The 20,808-nt window shown below is 41.8% G+C and overlaps 1 protein-coding gene across 3 annotated transcripts in view; it reads right to left on the minus strand.

Moving 5' to 3' along the window:
• AOPEP (aminopeptidase O (putative)) overlaps positions 1 to 20,808 on the minus strand; it is a 378,987-nt gene that overhangs the window by 252,916 nt on the left and 105,263 nt on the right. For all 3 annotated transcript variants that reach the window (XM_074953154.1, XM_074953153.1, XM_074953152.1), the window contains one exon: positions 19,316 to 19,564. In XM_074953154.1, the coding sequence (XP_074809255.1) occupies positions 19,316 to 19,564 (249 nt within the window). The remainder of the gene's footprint in view (positions 1 to 19,315; positions 19,565 to 20,808) is intronic.

Consider the following 20,808-nt stretch of genomic DNA (forward strand, 5'->3'; position numbering starts at 1 on the left):
CCGGCAGGACTAAAGAGAATGACCTGGTCAAGTCACTCCTAATTTAGTCCCTGCACTCATGTCTGCCCAGGGGCTTCTGACCAACCTTACCGAGGCGGCCAGGAGCACCTCAGACACGATGAGGATGGTTTTCAGGACTATTGAACCATCTGCTGCCACAAGGCAATGGGTTGCTGCTGCTGTGTAGCAATGCAGTACCGCGTCTGCCAGCATCCAGGAGACATACGGTGACAGTGAGCTGAGCGGGCTCCGTGCTTGCCGTGGTATGGCGTCTGCACAGGTAACTCAGGAAAAAAGGCGCGAAACGATTGTCCGCCGTTGCTTTCACAGAGGGAGGGAGGACCTGATGACATGTACCCAGAACCACCCGCGACAATGTTTTTTGCCCCATCAGGCATTGGGATCTCAACCCAGAATTCCAATGGGCAGCGGAGACTGCGGGAACTGTGGGATAGCTACCCAGAGTGCAACACTCCAGAAGTCGACGCTAGCCCTGGTACTGTGGAAGCACTCTGCCGAGTTAATGCACTTAATGCACTTAGAGCATTTTGTGTGGGGACACACACAATCGACTATATAAAAACAATTTCTAAAAAACCAACTTCTATAAATTCAACCTAATTTCGTAGTGTAGACATACCCTCATTCAAAATTAAAGTGGCCTCAATGCGAATTACTCTAAACTGAATTAAGGCCACTTTAATTCTGAATGAGAGTGTCCACACAGGGGTTTGATGCAGTTTAAATGATCCACTTTAAATTCACAACTTTTGTTAATTCAGATTAATTTTCCCAAGTGTCGCCATGCAGGGAAACCCTAGATAGTATTAAATATTCTTGTAGGGGGAAACAGAGGGTTAGGTAGATGGTCTGTAGCTAGTAGTGGCTGTTGAAATCAATCCTGTTTCTTTTTAAGACAAAACAAGACAGACACAGAGAAGAGATGGAAAAAATAGAATCTGTCTGTGTCTTTTTCATTTGCAACCTAGCTTTTGGGGCGGGGGGAGGAGGGGAGAAATCACAGGAACAGCACATGATTTTATCACCCTCTCCAAAACCTGGCAAACTTTTACCAGCATGTTAAGGCAATGTGTTTACCTTGCCTTTTTCATTAAAGCAGTTCTTCAAAAGTTAGATTTATCTTGGCTGGCTAAACATGACTCTTATTAGACAGGAGACAAAACAAGGAAGATAGGAAAGAGAAGAAAAAGTGGCGAAGGAAAATGACACAGTAGGGAGAGAACGTTAGCAGGACCTCAAGTTCACATCATAGATGTTGTTCAAGATTCAGCCAACCTGATTGAGCTCGTAATGTCATCTGTTCACTATCTCTGGCCTTGCCTGGTAAGGGCAACTTTCAGGATCAAGAAAAACAAATGCTCAATGGTCTGATAGTAGGTCCTGATGGTAGTGGAGGTTATGATGGTTTAGCTCTCTCCCTCTCCTTCAAACTATTGAGTATGCAAGCTTCTAAACAAGTTACCAAGTAACCTCAAAAAAGCCATGTCCAGAAAGGGGTGGCAACCTCTTCTCATGAAAATGATCCAGTCAGAATACTTATTCAGTTACACTAATTATAGCATTTCTAGGATAATTCCTTCCATTTCTAGCGTCATCTTGACCTGTTACAGTTGTGTTTTCTCGGGGACCCCTAATCAGTGCTTTTAACTTAAACACATCCTATTTCTACTGTCTTTCTGCTCTCAACCTTTGCTTATTTTACAGTTTTATATAACTGGTCAACCTAAACTTTAGTTATTTTTCCACCCACTTTGAACAACTTAAAACAGATCTCTGCACAACAGTCCCCAAATCTTCAGAGGAGCACAAGTTGGTTGGACAGTGTGATCTACATACAGTAAATAGGTCCTGTGGTTCCACATGACCCGTATGACATAGCTATCAAATATATCACATTGGTAGATGTGCAGGTGAACGAGCCTCTGATAGTGTGGCTGATGTGATTAGGTCCTATGATGGTGTCACTAGAATAAATACGTGGACAGAGTTGGTATCGGGCTTTGTTGCAAGGATAGGTTACTGGGTTAGTGTTTTTGTTGTGTGGTTGCTGGCGAGTATTTGCTTCAGGTTGGGGGGCTGTCTGTAAGCGAGGACTGGTCTGTCTCCCAAGAGGCTGAAGTGTTCTCCTACCTAATCACATCAGCCACACTATCAGAGGCTCGGTCACCTGCACATCTACCAATGTGATATATGCCATCATGTGCCAGCAATGCCCCTCTGCCAACTACATTGGCCAAACCAGACAGTCTCTACGCAAAAGAATAAATGGACACAAATCTGACATCAGGAATCATAATATTCAAAAACTGGTAGAACACTTCAGCCTCTCTGGCCACTCAGTAAAAGATTTAAGGGTGGCAATTTTGCAAGAGAAAAGCTTCAAAAACAGACTCCAACGAGAAACTGCTGAGCTTGAATTAATATGCAAACTAGATACCATTAACTTCGGTTTGAATAGAGACTGGAAGTGGCTGGGTCATTACACATATTGAATCTATTTCCCTAAAGTTAAGTATCCTCACACCTTCTTGTCAACTGTCTAAATGGACCATTTTGATTATCACTCAAAAGTTTTTCTCCAGCTGATAATAGCTCATCTTAACTAATTAGCCTCTCACTGTTTGTATGGCAACTTCCGACTTATCTGTATGTATATATATTTCTTCTTACTATATGTTCCATTCTATGCATCCGATGAAGTGGGCTGTAGCCCACAAAAGCTTATGCTCTAATAAATTTGTTAGTCTCTAAGGTGTCACAAGTACTCCTGTTCTTTTTGCGGATACAATCTAACACGGCTGCTACTCTATGTGGCATGCTGTTTCTGCAAGCACCATTTATCCTGCAGACTTCACTAAGTGAACAAAGGCAGTAGTCTGCTATTTAGTTAAGATGCTTCCAGGGTGGGACTGCCAATGAGGAGGGTGATTATGCATTGTGAGATGCTGAGAATGCACAGAAAATCTGGTATGGCAAGTATCATAGGACACAACTGCATGACAGGAACTGCATGAGGCTCCTTTGAGCATTTCTTTTTTCCCTCTCAAACAAAACTTTTATTATGTCCAATCATTTTAATGCTTCATATATTATTCTTATTATCCATTTATGGCATATGATGTAACAGCTCATTGTAGTAAAAATAGTCTCATACTGTGATTCAGAGAGTGAGTTAAAGTGTATGCTGTGAATACATATTAACAATAGCATGGGCTAGTTTCACTACTGAACTATAACAAAGCATTTTTATCATATTACAGATCTATATTGCACAAAAAAAATCACTTTTAAAATTAGTTTCAGTGTCACCATGTCAGTCTTGATCCTTCTTTCTCCAGCCAATACAAAATGTTAGCTAATCCTCACTGCTGACAATTACTGTTTTAGTTATTTTTATTTATTCTTTAAAGATGCTATTTTTGCTTTTTAATCCTTCCGTGACACATACAAAGCCAAAGATTTTTTTTAAAATTATCAACTTAAATTATTTTTGTATCTATACACATTACATATAACTTTCTCTGTGACTATAATGGTTTATGCCAAGTTTAAGCTGGAAACAAATTTTTTATTGCCAAGTTATAAACCACTGAAATAGGAGTTTATATTGGAAATGCTGAGACACCCTTAACTATAATGGCACTAGTGGGCGCCTCCATAATTCCAGTCTCAGAATTTAATAAAATGTAGCCACTATTCTACAGTAGGATCACAAAGAACCCTATTAACTATCCAATTACTAAATGAAGAAATAACATTTTCTATAACTTAAGCCAAGGGAAAAAAGAACACTTCATGTTCCAACTTGAAACTTTACTTTAAACTAGCAGGACATATTAGGAGGTCCATTCCATACAATGCACTGTTTATTTCATTCTGTACAAGAGCCCATTAAAGAATGTTTGTTTAATAAATAAAGATGTGTATTTTCTTGAGTGTGGTTCTAATTGCAATGTAGGGGTCTTACCTCTTTAGAAATATCAGAAACTAATACCTCCAGCCAAGATTCCTTTCAACAATTCATGTGTCCTACATTAAAAGGGGTGAATGATTCCTTATTCATCTCATAAAATTACAAAGCTTGTGTATTTAGAGTCTATGGCAGAACCAATAAATTCAAATGATTTTAATAGGCTTCCCACCGTTAACATTTATGTGTCTGAAACACTGACATTTGGTGTTCTCTTGGTCTTATTCTACCATTCAGGAAAGGAAGTACCACCAGATGATCAAATCTTGCATCATTTTGACCCCATAAATGACTTCCAGAAGCATTAAAAAAAGCCAGTGAAAAAACACAAAAATGCTAACACACACAGATACCTGGAACACAAATAAAATTCTACTAGGTACTTATATGGACCCCATTTATTATAGCATTTGAGCCCCATGTGGGCTTTTCAAGGGCACGTGGATTCCATCATAGAATCATAGAACTGGACCTCGAGAGATCATCTAGTCCAGTCCATGGCACTCATGGCAGGACTATGTAATAACTAGACCATCCCTGACGAGTGTTTGTCTAACCTTCTCTTTAAAATCTCCAACGATGGAGATTCCATAACCTCCCTAGGCAATTTATTCCAGTGCTTAACCACCCTGACAGGTAGGAAATTTTTCCTAATGTCCAACCCAAACCGCCCTTTCTGCAATTTAAGCCCATTACTTCTTTTCCTGTCCTCAGAGATTAAGGACAACAATTTTTCTGCCTCCACCTTGTAGCAACCTTTTATGTACTTGAAAACTGTTATGTCCCCTCTCAGTCTTCTCTTCTCTGGACTAAACAAATCCAATTTTTTCATTCTTCCCTCATAGGTCATGTTTTCTAGAGCTTTAAGCATTTTTGTGGCTCCTCTATAGACTTTCTCCAATTTATCCACATCTTTCCTGAAATGTGGCACCCAGAACTCGACACAATACTCCATGGAATAACAAGGAATAATTACTTCTCGTGTCTTGCTTACAGCTTCCCTGCAAATACATCCCAGAATGATGTTCGCTTTTTTTTGCAACAGTGTTACACTGTTGACTCTTATTTAGCTTGTGATGCACTACGATCCCCAGATCCATTTCTGCAATACTCCTTCATAGGTAGTCATTTCCCATTTTGTATATGATTGTTCCTTGCTAAGTGGAGTACTTCGCATTTGTCCTTATTGAATTTCATCGTATTTACTACAGACCATTTCTCCAGTTTGTCCAGATCATTTTGAATTTTAATCCTATCCTCCAAAGCACTTGCAAGCCCTCCCAGCTTGGTATCGTCCGCAAATATTATAAGTGTACTCTCTGTGCCATTATCAAAATCACTGATGAAGATATTGAACAGAACCGGACATAGAACTGATCCCTGCGGGACCCCACTTGATATGCCCTTCCAGCTTGACTCTGAATCACTGATAATTACGCTCTGGGAACAGTTTTCTAACCATTTATGTTCCCACCTTATCATAGCTCCATCTAGGTTGTCTTTCCCTACTTTAAGAGATAGTCATGTGAGACAGTATCAAAAGCCTTACTAAGGCCTACATAGTTTTGTTGACCAAAATCAGCTTTTGTCGACAAAACGGTGGAGTATACACACTGAAATTCTCCCACCAATGAAACTCCCCTGCTATGCCAACATAATAAAACCACCTCGATGCGCAGCATAGAACTTTCTGCAACATACTTAGAGTGATGGAGTGTCAGTGTAGACACTGCGCTTGGTTATGTTGTCTTATTGGAGAGCAGCACACAAGCGAGCAGCGTATGGAGCTGGTCTGAAGGCACATGCATGCAGGAGATGCACCCTTCCGCCCTGGGTTACCCTGAGGAGTAAGATATTAGGTTCGATTACCCTAGTCTGTGGAAAAGGATACCAATATTCAGAATAGTCTCCCTAACCACTTGTAGTAACCCCCTTCATAAACCACCCTTTGTCTTGCCCTTTCCCCCTTGCCACCCTCCCCAGCCCCCAAACTCACCATATTTGGAACTCGTGCCAACCTGTGTGCTAGCCCAGGGACAGTGAGAAAGGGGTTTGTGTATCTTTTGTGATTCACGGCTGTGAGTGCACTCACCATACTGTCTTTGTTCATGGGCATTTGCACATCCCCCATTAGAATCTTCTGGTCTGGAAATAATGTCCCAGTGTGCAGCTTTCTATACAGTCCAGTGTTCCAAAAGATGTGTGCATCATATCCCTCCTCTGACCACCCTGCATTGATGTCAGTAAAATGGCCCCGGTAATTCACCAGCCCCTGCCAGACCATGGAGAAGTAGCCCTTCTGATTGATGTACTCCGTCACAAGATGATCAGGGGCCAAAACTGGGATACGTATTCCATCTATCGCCCCGCTGCTGTTAGTGAATCCATTGCCTCAAAGCCATCAATTATTTCTTGCACATTACCAAGAGTCACAGTCCTTTGTAGCAGGAGGCAATTAATGGCCCTGCAAATTTGCATCACCATAATCCCCATGATGGACTTTCCAATCCCAAACTGATCTGTGACTGCCCAGTAGCAGTCTGCGGTTACGAGCTTCCACACAGCAATTGCCACTTATTTTTCCACAGTGAGGGCCTCTCTCATTCTGGTGTCCTTGCACCACAGTGCTGGGGCGAGCTCTGCACACAGTTCCATGAAGGTGGATTTGTCTTGTGCATCCAAAAGTTCTGCAGCCCCTGCTTATCGTCCCATACATGCATCATGATGTGATCCCGCCAGACAGTACTTATTTCTCTAGCCCAATACCGACAATCCACTGTGGCAAGTTGCTCTGTGACTGCCAGCAGCAATCTTTAATTATTTGTGTCCATGGAATACAGCAGGGAAGGCATAACCGATTCACTCTCTGTTTCGCAGCTCATGAAATACTGGAGGACAGCTTCACTGTGTTCATAAGGCTCATCACCAGACTGGTCAGAAACTCAGCAGCATGCTGTCAGGCACAGGTGGTGGGCACAGTATACAAGGGCAGCTGAAAAACAGCGCAAAACAAAATAGGAAGCCCATTTCTCAAGCGTTAATTGTCTATAAACCTGGACCATCTCCACTCAATCTCAGAATACAGCACTTCTTTCTGAGAGGAATTATCATTTTATTTCACAGAGAATGACTATCCAAAAGCAAGACCAAGAACGCAATACCTTTATCCGAAGAATCTGATCCATACTCACAAGTAGTAATCATTGAACACATGAGTTATGAGGAGAGGCTGAGGGAACTGGGGATGTTTAGTCTACGGAAGAGAAGAATGAGGGGGGATTTGATAGCTGCTTTCAACTACCTGAAAGGGGGTTCCAAAGAGGATGGCTCTAAACTGTTCTCAGTGGTAGCAGATGACAGAACAAGGAGTAATGGTCTCAAGTTGCAGTGGGGGAGATTTAGGTTGGATATGAGGAAAAACTTTTTCACTAGGAGGGTGGTGAAACACTGGAATGCGTTACCTAGGGAGGTGGTGGAATCTCCTTTCTTTGAAGTTTTTAAGGTCAGGCTTGACAAAGCCCTGGCTGGGATGATTGAATTGGGGATCGGTCCTGCTTTGAGCAGGGGGTTGGACTAGATGACCTCCTGAGGTCCCTTCCAACCCTGATATTCTATTATTCTATGATTCTATGATTGAAGTAATGGCAATCCACCTGTGACTCTGAACCTTGCCCTTCTAGGATGGTAAAAGAGAGCAGAGAACACCTGAGACCCCTACAAAAAGAGACTATCTGCATCTCCTTTGAAGGGAAAATCCTATTTGCCCTAAGATATATGATCATCTGACCAGTACTTAAGAAGCCATCTCTAAACAGCTGAGACTTTACAGCTACAACCTCTGTATAAATTTACTTTTGCAAGAAGCATCTAGCTAAAGCCTCTTCAGGGCCACCTCTTGGCTATAAGTATCCTGGATCCCTCTCAGTCAGGCTGCGGACCTTAGGCCTGGTACAAGAGAGACAGCGCCTGTTGCTCCGGTGGACGACCTTCAGCTATCCTTATACAAGGGAAGTACATCCATAGTTATTGTGCAAGACCCTTCTGTGGTATTTGATACCAAGTGATCTCCAAATACTCCTTTCCTGCCTCCAAGAAGCTACAAGGAAGAATGGAAATGCCCTGACATGGTTGAGATCATTCCGCTCAGACTGAACCCTGTAGGTCATTATCAAATCGTAGATATGTAGGGAGAGTGACCTTGAGAAGTCATCTAGTCCATCCCCTTGTACTGAGAAAGGACCAAGTATACCAAAACCATCCCTGACAGGGGTTTGTCTAACTTGTTCTTAAAAACTTCCAGTGATTGGGATTCCAAAACCTCCCTTGGTAACTTATTCCAGTACTTAACTATACTTAGAGTTAGCAAGATTTTCCTCAATCTCCCTTGCACAGATTAAGCCAATTACTTCTTGTTCTGCCTTCAGGGACATGAAGAACAATTGATCGTGGTCCTCTTTATAGAAGCCCTTATGATATTTGAAAACTGTTATCAGGTACCCCTCAGTCTTCTTTTCTCAAGCCAAAACATGCCCAGTATTTTAACCTTTCTTCAGAGGTTACACCTATTACCATTTTTATTGCTCCCCTCTGGACTCTCTGTAATTTGTCTATATCTTCCTTAAAGTGTGGCACCCAAAACCGGACACAGTACTCCAGCTGAGGCCTCACCAGTTCCGAATAGAGCAGAACAATTATAGGTAACTGCACTTCCACCTTCAAAATCCTATAAACATTAGTCTTCTCTCTCATATTTGGCAAGCTATTGCAACAGGCTGAAGTACCAGCAGAATGTAGATAAAACCCAACCCTACATATCCTTGACATCAAACAGTCCAGTGTTTTTAAAGTGTATCAACACTTGGATAAACAGCAGCTGGCCAAAGTTGAACCAAGGAAAAACAAGTAGTGAAGTGACAAAGAAGGAAGCATGTTAAAAAACTATATCTCTGTATCACCCTGTCCCCTTCCCCACATTATGAAGAGCCAGATTGTTAAATTGGTTTGCAGCCATGGGATCCTGTTAGAATCCTTACTGATCTTGGATGTCAAAATAGCCATGCTGGTAAAAAAATACCCTCTTACATCTTCCTGGTCAGAAAAACATTCCATGCTATTGGACATAGGCCTGGTAGCAGTGATCTAAGCATTTGTGATTTGTCCAAGCTTCATTGTGAAACTCATCATATCTGATAGTTTTCCCCAAAAAGATTATTAGCGATGAGATATCCAACATAGTGAATGCCAGTGAGAATGAGGTAGAATCAGAGGCTAAAATAGGGAAAAAAGTTAAAAATTACTTGGGCAAGAGATGTAAAGTCACCAGGACCTGATGAAATACATGCTAGAATACTCAAGATGCTGACTGAGGAGATAGCTGAGACATTAGCGATTATCTTTGAAAAGTCATGGAAGATGGGAGAGATTCCAGAGGCCTGGAAAAGGGCAAATATAGAGTCCATCTATAAAAAGGGAAATAAGGACAACCTGAGGAATTTCAGACCAGTCATCTTAACTTCAGTACCTGGAAAGATAATGGAGCAAATAATTAAGAAATCAATTTGCAAATACCTAGAAGATAATAACGTGATAAGTAAGTCATCTTGGTGGGGTGCGACTTTCCTCAGTCTATGGCACAGGAGAAGTAAGCTCTCTTTGCCTCCTTCAGGCAGAGGCATACATTTGTAGAAACTTTGTGTCTGAGTCTGTCCTCATCAGAATATGTTTTCTGATAACAATGCTCAAATTTTCTTCCCACTTTCTCTGATGCATGTCACCTGAGATCTGTGGCAATCTGTGCAGGTGTTGGGAGGGGGGACATCACTTTGGTACTAGTGTGTCTAGAAGAGTAGTCAGGGATTGGTTGAAATGCTTCACCAATTCTTCTACTCTGAAAACAAGTTTTGGAATTTAGCAGAGTTCAAGAGTTATCAGGACAGAACATGGTGATGGTTCTTTTTCCCTTCAAGGGAGAGTGTTCTTATTACTGCCTAGAAAAGGAAGAGGTCTTACCAGGATATAATATTGGTTCCATTTCTTATTCCTATCTCCAGTGCAAGGGTTCAGTCTAGGGCATGGGCAACTGTTGTGTGCGGGTCCAGAGATTGCCTGTGAGAAACCCGAGGTGAAGAATTAAGATAGGAAGTTTACTTAATCAGAAACATCATCAGCCTCGATATGAAGTCTCCCAAGACAATGAGTCTTGACCTTTATCAGCATGTCAGACTGCTTCTGCCAACTCTTGTGATAATCCTTTGGTTTCTGGCAGTTTACAGATTAGCAAGGTGCCCAAGTTAGTCTTCTCTGTGGATAAGAGAGAAAATGGATGCACTCAAAGTATTGTGTTTGGCGTGAGTTTTCTTCATTTGAGTCTGGAAGAGAACAGAATGGTTATTCCACATCCAGATATGTCCTTCCTGGGTGTGGATCTGTGGCAAATGGAATATCCTGGGGAACAAGGTGATTAAATGCTGGGACTGCAGTCTTAACCACAATCATGTGTCTGTGTGATGCAGCCCAGGTCAGGCAACTCAACAGCAATAAAACCATGGATGATGGACTAATTCAGGATGACGCTGAAGTCGTGGTGTCTCTCTGTTCTGGACCCATGCAAGATAACAGATTTCTGTTTGCACTGGACTAGATGTAAATATTTAGAGATCTTCTTTCCAAGTACTGTGAAGAGATGTTCTGTCCTTTGGGCTGCTGCTGTCACACTGAAGTAAAAGGGACATCTGACATGAGTCAAGTTACACGGTTAAATCTTTGCAGAATCAATCCTTTGTTAGGAACAAAGTATACTACAGCTATATTAATTGCATTTATGGTAAGAAGGATGTATGGGGGAAACAGTCAAACATTTGTAAACTCATCTTGTATGTAGATAAAATATAGTTAATAAAAAAATTGTCTGGGGTGTGTCCCAGTCTAAAGGAAAAATATATCAGCCTACATTTTCAGAAGTGACTAGTGATTTTTGGTACCTCAGTTTCTGGGTGTTTAACATGAGATAGCTTAAAGAAGCCTGATTTTCAGAGACAGGTGCTCAGCACTTTCAAGAAATTCAGGACTTAAGATGTCTCACATAGGGAACACATGAACTGAAGCACCCAAAAATCACTTGTTCCGTTTGAAAATTCAGGCTAATTTTGTGACCGTCAACTTATATGGCCCTGTGAGAAGGCGACATGCCACACTCATCTCATCCACAAACACAGACTGCTCTGAGACCTTCTTGCTTATAAACACCCGGTGTAGCTTATTTACAGTTGTTTAATCCCTCCACCAATACACAGCAGTGTCTCTACAACTTTACACACTGTATCTGAACTTTCTAACCCCTTCTCCAAAAGGGAGGTGGGGAGGGACATGTCTCTACTCAGAGAACTCTATTTGTCAGGCTCTCCTAGCCTTCTGTCTTTCTGTTTCTCTCCCTCTCTGCCTTCCTGAGCACTCCTTCCAGTGCCCTTCTATACAGCTTCCTTGTTAATGGGCTTATTGGCTCATTGACTCCCTAGCCCCAGTCTGGCCTGGTAATCAATACACCTCTGTCTAATTAGGCCTTCTCCAGGGGAACCTAATTAAAATTAATAATGACCAGATTGCTGGCTCAAGTGCAAGCCCTCAGCACTCTATCACAGGCCCATGTCATTGGAGTGACCAAGCGCCTAGTATATTGCGTCTCCTCTCCTGTCTTTTCTGCACTAGTAAAAAAACAAAAACAAACAAACCATAATTAATACCACTGAAGATGGTGGTACAAAAACAAAAATTAAATTTGATTTAGGAAAGTATTTTATATAAAATTTGAAATGTTGCTTAAACAGAAACAGCTATTTTAATTTCAGTGCCATTCAAAACACAGGAAAACATATTCACTGAGTGAAAAAAAAAATGTTTACCATATGGAAACCAGTTGTATTTTCAAGAGCCTGAAAAGAAATTATACAAGAGCTAATAAAAGGTAAGTAATCTGTATATCATTCTTTTTAAAAAATCCTGAAATGCTGTTTGGAATTGTAGCGGGGTGGTCACCCACTCCTACTTTAAAAGGCTTAAAACAGACCGGGGAGAGGGCTATGGCAGGGAAGGAAAAGTGGGGCTGATTGGGAGAAGCAGCCTTAGCTGGGAGCAACACCCCAATCAGGCAGCTGCTAGCTTAATCAGGGCCCAGCTGGCCTTTATAAGAGGGCAGTGGGCTAGGAGCACAAGGAGTCTCCTCTAGCTATGGAGAGAGATGGGCCTGGCTGTTGGGGAGTGTACCAGAATACCTGAGGTGGAGCAGGGCTGGGGGAAGGCCAGAGGAGCTGCAGCCTAGAAACCCCTGAGGCCACAGGCCTGGTGGAAGGCCAAATAGGTACTGGGGTTGCAGAGGGCAGTCCAAGGGGTAGGCAGAGGCAGCGGCAGCAGGTCCAAACCCCCCTTGCCTATGATGACTGGCTTATACGGACTGCAGTCGGCCCCAGTAGAAGGAGGCTAGATGGTGACTGGCAGTAGCCCATAGGCTGAGACAAGGTGGGGATGGAGGGGGAGGGTCCCTGGGGAGGGGAAACCCAGATCTGTGGGGTATTGCCTGGAGGGGCAGCACCCCAGCTATAAGGGCACCAGGGTCTGGGAGGGACATGGGGCCCAGCAATGGCAAGACACCAGTAGAGGGTGCTCCGGAGCTGGTAAAAAGAGCTAATTCCTAGACAGCCAGCAGGAGGTGCAGCTGGGTGAATCTGTGCCCCATTACAAGAATATTTTAAACTTTCTTTTCTTCAACTTAAAACAAACACTATAATCCCCTACCATCAAATTCAAATATCACAATTTCACTCCTATACTATCAACAAGCAAACAATGTTTTAGTTGCACCAAAAGGTGATTGCTGCATACTCCAACCTATTTTGGGTTTGTGCTCAAGAGACATCTGTTAAAACTTTATGGACTAACAAACCAGCTCAGCATAATAGTAAGGATATATCTTGTGCCTGATGCACTCCAAATCCTGTTTTGATCCCAAACTGACAAGTGGGAGGAGAACACTGATTGCGGTGATAGCAATTTTCACTCCAAGCGCCAGCTCAGAGGCAGAAGATGTTCTTGTTACCCAGGGTTTTCAGAACTGAAAGCAGTGGTAACTTAATTGTTTTACTTCAGGTGGTATCAGGAAAAAGTCTTTCAAAATAGCTTCAGAGAACAGCTTGAAAGTACACTTTATTTACTCTTTTTTTTATAACAAATTTTTACATAACAAACAGCTCATAGTGACCCCTACTGGGTCACTTTAAAAAATACTTTATTAAACTACTTATTAACAAAACATTTTAAACATAAAAAGCTTTTATATTAAAGGGGCCAAAACTCAGGGTCTTTATTTGTTTATAGTCTTCATTTGCAGACTTTTTTTTCCCCATTTAGATTAACAGAGGCTGCAAGTTTGCAGCTAGCATTTGACCTTGCCTCCAGAAGCCCTGCTTGTTCAAATTAACTATTAACTAGGTAGTGTTCTATTTTATTAATTCATGGTGGCTGAATGCACACAATATGGTTGCAATTAGCTTGATAATATTTTGGGTAACACACCCTTCCATTCCAGGTCAACATTCTCAGTGTCTAAGTACCACTGAGTTCATACACATATGGGATGTAGACATAGGCATCAACTCCGTGGGTGCTCCAGGGCTCGAGCACCCACAGAAAAGAATTAGCCAGTGCTTAGCACCCACTGGGAGCCCAAGCTGCTCCCCCTCTCCCCAATGCCTCCCATCCACCGGCAGCCCCGCCAATCATCTCCTTCCGGGTCCCTCCTAGCACTTCCCACCCACCACGATCAGCTGTTCTGCGGCATGCAGGAGGCACTGGGCGGTAGAGGTAGGTGCAGGGATGGGGTGCACTGGGGGAGGGTGTGGAACTGGGTGGGAAGAGGCAGGGCGAGGTAGAGCAGGGATGGGGACTTGGGAGAAAGGGGGGGCAAGGGTGGAGTGGTGGTGGGAACAGGTAGGGCAGGGGTGGGAGCTTGGGGGAAGGGGTCAGGTGGGGGTGGAGCCTGGGGCAGAGTGGGGGTGTTAAGCACTCCGGGAGCCCAGAGGAAGCTGGCATTTGGGGATGTAGACACACATTTTGAATTATTATCATCATTGCTGTGGCTTCATTGTAGACAGTCTTTGGATCATTTTGTTATCTTGGCAAACCCAAGAGTGAAGAGACCATGGAGCTGGAGAGCAAAGGTGAATTAATGCACAAAGGTGTTTATTATATGCTTAAACCCCATAAACAGCCAAATATTAGTCATTTAAAAGAGCACTAAATCCTATAGCACTGAAAACTGGATCCAAATTCCTAGGATGACACATTCAGAAATGGGGTTCAGATAGAAAAGGTGAGAGAATGGAAAGATCATGAGCTAAGTTTCTATGTGGCTGGGAGACAACCCGATAGCATTAAAAGCTCCCTGCATAGATAATGGGCAGCTCTGAGTGCCATGAACTCCAGACTGACCAATTCCTCTAGGGGGGAAAAAATGAATGCTTTAAATAGATACCAAACTCCCTCAAATGCCCCAAATCTAGTGTTCATATGTCTGCCTCAGGCCACTAAATAAATCCAGAGAGCCCTCTCACCAAATCTCGGTCTTTTAGACATATTATTTGGAGCTGGCTTTGCTATTTTGCAATGGAGTGTCCAGGACTTACAGAAACTTCCAAAATACTTAATTGAACAGTTATTACTCAAATGAAGGGTCATATTTAATCCCTGTCTATCTAATCAAAAGGAGGGATTGCAAACTGAATAAGAAAAAATTGACTGGGAATTTGAAAGAGTGGTTTGAAGAATACAAACAGCCATGAAACCAGTGTAACTTGTTCTTCACTAGAAGTTTTTGGCCCACATCCTGCAAACACGGGTGTTACTTTGCTCACATGAGTAGTCCTACTGACTTCAATGGGACGAGTCATATGGGTGACACAGCTCCTGTATGCAAAGTTTAGTGCTAAAATCTTTAGGTTGTGATATCTTAATCACAGCTACAGTACAAACTTTGATGTCATTCCTGTTGGCTTACGACTACTAGATTTTTGGCTCTCAGAGTACATGGATGGTGCTCACCTTTCAGGGTAAGAGGAACTGATCTCCTTTCACGGAAAAAACTAATTAGGAGACTTATTGTTATGTCTTCTGTTATCACTGTTGGAGGGGCAGCTACTTATTTTTTTAAGAAAACCTGTTGAAATTTTTGAAAAAACTTTCTCCTTCAAGACCATTCTCCCCATCTCTCTTCCCCTGTTATGCTTACTGAAAATGTTTGGTTTTTATATAAATGTCCTCAGTAGAAAAAAATAAACAAGGGAAGAGACTTTGGCAGAATAGTCTTTAAGCAGAACGAATGGTACTTCAACTTGCTATCGGCACCAGCAATTCTTTAAGAAAAATGAAGCTGAATCTGTAGACATGGCTGCTAAAGATGCAGACGGATACCTAATGGGATTTTCAAAAGTGCCTAACTCACATTTAAATCATTTTTAGGCTTTTAAATACCTATAAAGATCTGGCCCATAATTCTTTGTCACAATTTTTTTTAATAGGGATTAACATGTTACTAATGAGGGAATCTGGGCCAGATTCACCTCTCATACTGGTATAGAAATCAGGAGAAATGCCACTGAATCACTTATTGTGAATATTATTCTAAGCAATCATACCCCTGTTTCAACACAACTCCATAGTAAATTAAAAACATGGTAAGACATGAACAGAAAATGAGCAAAATAAATGGTCTTTCAGCCAGAATTTTTCCCATAAGGCATCAGCAGGTCTTTATGGAAAATTCTTCTGAATTTGCACCATGTCTCTGGAAGAGAACAACTTAAGGCTCCTAATTAAGTCATTCTGTGCAAGAATTGTTATAATTTCATACCATTCTGGAATGTAGGGTAACATCCCCCTCAAGTAAAATAAAGTACTTTGGGTAGAAAACCCAAGTAACTATAGGCTAATGAGGAACAGACAAAGAAAAATGCCAAATGCTGTAAAGCCCAGATACTTAAGATAATGACTGAAATTTATGACTGCTTCCTTCCCTGGCAGACAGGAGTACAATTAGAATTCTCAAAACAACTGTTTCTTTGTGCTGGCAAGCTATGTCATGTTTATACTACAACAGATATGCTGAAGATAAAAAATTAATGGTACAGCACCCTTTATAACTCAAGGTAATAGTCAAACTTGTTCTGAGGTTCTGAGTATGGTTTTGCACTTATTTTACTCCTAAATGTAAGTTATTTAGGTAATTATGATTGGAATGGGCAGGAATTAACCATTAAAGCAACTTGCAATGTACACAGGCCTCAGTTTGCACAATCACACAGAACAAGAACAAGCAAACTATTATGGGCCCCATTATCATTTCTTTTGCTGTGCAAATATAACCCGAAATTTAAATAACTGAAAACTATTTCTTTTAAAAAATATTGATGTCCTTTGCTTGACAAACCCCTGAATGAAAACTGTCAAGAAATGCACATGGCCTTTCTTTCATCATTTACTTGTATCAGGGATATGGCTCACTTAGCACTGACAACCATTAGAGACAGAATAAGCATAAGGAATTATTAGCACAAATTTTCTCATCTCCCCCACAAAGAGGGCACAATTATAGCTATATTTTGAATACACCAAACATGACCCAAATAAGCACAGATGGTTTTGCAACGGACTAGCCCAAGAGCATCTTTTCCCTGAGGAAGGGATATACAGCATTGGAGGCTCTGATTTCCCCAAGGATATTATCAGGTCCACAAGAACTTTTGGGCTACCCCTCTCTCCTTTCCTTCCTTCACTTTATGTAAGGGGACTGTTGCCCCCTTACTAACATTCAGTGGGGGTGTTTTGGTTGGCTAACTCCCAGTACCAAAAGGGGAAGGGTCTATGGGAAATCAGGATCCTGAGGCTGATAGTCCCCAGGAACAATGGGGAGAGGCCAATGCTCCAGGTCAGCCTGAATGACAGGGTGGGCAGGCTAATCAGGGAGTCAGGAGGCCAGGGGGGTCTCGTCCTCCGTGTGAGCTGGATTTGCCTGGGTCAGACAGAGTGGGGCTGAGCTAAGGAGAAAGCACGGACCCAAGCTAAGCTGCGGAGCAGAGCTGTGCCAGATCCAGAGGGACCAGGAAAGCAGCCCAGAGAAAGCAGACCCTGTCCTGGGAGCAGAGCTGCAGCAACCAGAGCCAGAGGGGCCAGAAAAGCAGCCCACGAAGCAGGTCAGTGCTGGGAGCAGTCACAGAAGCAGCCTGCAGAGCAGACCTGTCCTGGGAGCAGTAACGGAAGTGGGAGCGAGGACTTGGATCCTTTTGCTAGCCCACTTCATTGGAGTAGTGCAGAAGCCAGAAAAGTTCCCCACAATAGCGGGACTATTCCCCCACTTACATTTATATATTTCCTTTCCCCTATAGCAGTGGTTTTCATCCTTTTTTCATCTGCGGACCCTTAAAAATGTTGAATGGAGGTGTGGAGATGACATTTATTGAACACAACAAATAGAGATAATTTAATTCTTAAACTTTACTTTCCATTTTTAAAAAATATATTTATAAAACAGAGCAAATCTATACCATGAGCTATATAATATTACATGGAAGCTAAATTTCTCTCTCTTCCCCTCCTGCACACAATGAGGTCAAAATTAAACAAACATTCTCTCCTTTTCACACAAACTGTAAATATAAATCTACACGAATAAGGTATTCGTGCAGCAAAATACAGAACAAAATGCAAGATTCACTACTTAACTAAGCTTTCCTACGGTAAATTAAAAAATGAAATAAAAATTAGAAACCTATATGGGGTAAGGAGATGAACTTAAGAAGCAGAATCTTCGGAGCCTGTCCGGAGGCTGGTTGAGACCTGTTCTAACTCACACCTGACCAACAACAGCCCCTATGGGTCTCACTGGCTGGTGAGGATTGCTGGAGCACAACAGCAACCTGGACACACCGTTGCTCCAAGCCATGCCCCTTTATATCTATCCTTATGTGCTTTGTCTTTATATTGGTCTAAAAGCATCTAAGACACAGTCGTCACTATACAAATAGCAGCAGCATTTGATCTTCTGCTGTTTGCAAATATTGCCTCTTTACTGATTTAAGCAGACTTTAGAAAATGTAAAGGTAAAAGATGGATTTTAGTTGCTAGGTATTCCCTTGTTTGTTCTACAGATAAACACTTCATATAGTTAAATCATTTGAAATTATATTGTAGATAAACAAAATAATTAATTTTTAAATATCCATGAACTCCATAAATACTAGCTTATATCTGTCGTCACAGTTTGCCTTATTCTGTTTTCAGGATTAGTAGTTTTGGCCAGATAAAACCACACAAACCCCATAAAGCTTATGAGTCAGCTTTCTAATATGCCCTTGTTTTGCTGAGAAATAATGGGGAAAACATTACCAGAAGAAAACACCTAAAATGACAGAAACATCAAAGTATAGAAATGAATGGGAAAGAGATGAAATTTAATTTGGATAATGGGGAAAAACTCAGATGCAAATGCTCAGTAAGCTTACATTTCCCTTCCCCATGCCTTATTAAAAAGATAACAAGAGATGCAAATAAACTGTCACTGCATGAAGCAAAATTATATCTATAACATCAGTTCAGTGAGAATAGTGGAGCAAGCTAGTACTGATGGGAAGCTGGCATTGTTACCTACTAGATAAAAGGAATCCAGCTGCAGCTATTTACACTAACTCCACCAGTGCAAGCAGGAACAAATAAAGGCTTGCTATCATTTGGTCTAATAGCCTACAAAATATATAAGAAAGCTTTCAATTTTCAAATCATTACAGGCTGACCACACCAGAGGAGTATCCTTCAAAGTCTAAAAGGGGAGCAACTGGTTCACGACTAAGGGTGAGTACTTTGCCCATGCCATTTGAGGAATAGCACAGATGACAAATGCAGATGTGGCCATGAAGAGTATGTCTACACAGACCACAGAAGCGAACCCCCCAGCCTGGGGCTGACAGACTCTAGAGCTCTAAAAATAGCTGTCTAGGCAGTGCTTTGAAGTTGTGGCTTGGGCTGGAGCCTGGGCTGTGAAGGTGAGGCAACCTCAAAGCACTAACTGTACGGCTGTTTTCAGAGAGCTACGGTGAGCCCCACTAGCCCAAGTCTTTTGAACCAGGCTGGGAGGCTCTCTTCCAAGGACTGCACAGATATACCCCAACTTACCCTGTCTGACTGGTAGACAGGCCGAGGCGCAGTATAGAACAGTGAAATGATGCTGCAGAATAAGAAAGTTATACACAGAAAAACAAAATAATTATATTAGAGAAGTTTCTGTACCTGGCCATTCCCAGACTGGAAAAGTTGGAAGGGACTATCAACACATCAATCCTGGAAAAGGGGTGGGTACCCAATATAGCATGAGCAGCTGACAGGCACTGAGGAATCAGCTCAAGAAGGATCTCTGCACAACGATCCTTAAGGCACCATGGAGCAAAGACTCGATGAGGAATGACTAGCTGAGAACTGGCAGCAGGATTTTGGAAACGGCAAGGATATGCCACATGACCACAGCTCCCTTCGATTAACCTGACAACACCACAAAATACAACGGTTTAGTTGGACATTACAAATACATGTAGTTAAATATGTGTGCAGGAGGTGAGGAATTTCTGCAGACATCAAGGAGATAGAGCTACAGATAGTCACATGCAAAGTTGGCTCCTTTGTATGCTCACACTGTTCATGTCAATGCAGTAGTGAAAAATCTACTTGGTTAATTTACCTAGGTCAGAGCACAATTAGTGAAGTTGAAATTTGACAAGGTTTTCTTTTTAGGAGGTTTGCTTTTAAGATATATTGGATATATTTTACATTTCAGATGAGTTTGTACAATCTTAATGTACAATGTATCTAGAGCTTGAAATTCAATGTGCTCAGGTAGCAAAATCAGAATAGATAAATCCCATTTTAAAATTCACTTCTTTAAGGAATCCTTCCTTACGGTCCTTCTCACCAAAATATCTGCTCATTGTTCAGTACCTGACCTACTGTCCCATGATTTATGTTTCTCTTGTCTACCTTTGGCGCTCCACTCTGGAAACTATTGTTACTCTACAGAGGGCTGGCTAGTGAACACTGTCTCCCTTCAGGCAGTGTCCTTGTGTCTTTCTATCCTTTGCAAAGCAAATAATACATACAACTCCTTCAAGTGCAGGTATCTGAACTGGAACTTACATTTGTATCCAGTTATTTATGAGATATTCACTTTATGCCACCTACAATCAAAATATCTTAAAATAACATCACTTTATAAAGTTTGATGGAAAAAAATATTAAAGATGTTTGAAATCCTGGAGCAATACGAGGAAAGAAAAGTTATGAACAGTTTTCGTTTTCACATCAAGAAGCAGCAAATTAATACCTCCAGAGGGGGTTAATGACTTGGATGAGAAGGAAATAGATTATAAAGTTGCTTGTAAATAACAGGAGGCATATTTATGCCTCTTTTCCCCTTTTTTATTGAGAACCAGTGTAATTGACTAAATAGCCAGCTGATGTTCCCTTATATATAGGGACAGCATTATCATAATTATGTGTCTGATAGCTCCCACTATGTGCTAAAGGTGCTGTACAAACAAAAAACTTTCAAACAAACAAACTTTCGAACTGTGCTCTCGTGTGGGGGGAGGCCTTGACTGTGTTTTAACTGTGTTTGTAGGGACACGGGGGGTGTGGCACGGAGCTGCCCCCCGATCCATCTGTGTCCTCCCAACCCCCACACTACAATCTTCACCCCCCCCCCCAACTCTACCATCTTTGCTGGCTGTCTA

This window comes from Natator depressus, chromosome 5, assembly GCF_965152275.1.
Source record: "Natator depressus isolate rNatDep1 chromosome 5, rNatDep2.hap1, whole genome shotgun sequence".
Taxonomy (NCBI): domain Eukaryota; kingdom Metazoa; phylum Chordata; order Testudines; family Cheloniidae; genus Natator; species Natator depressus.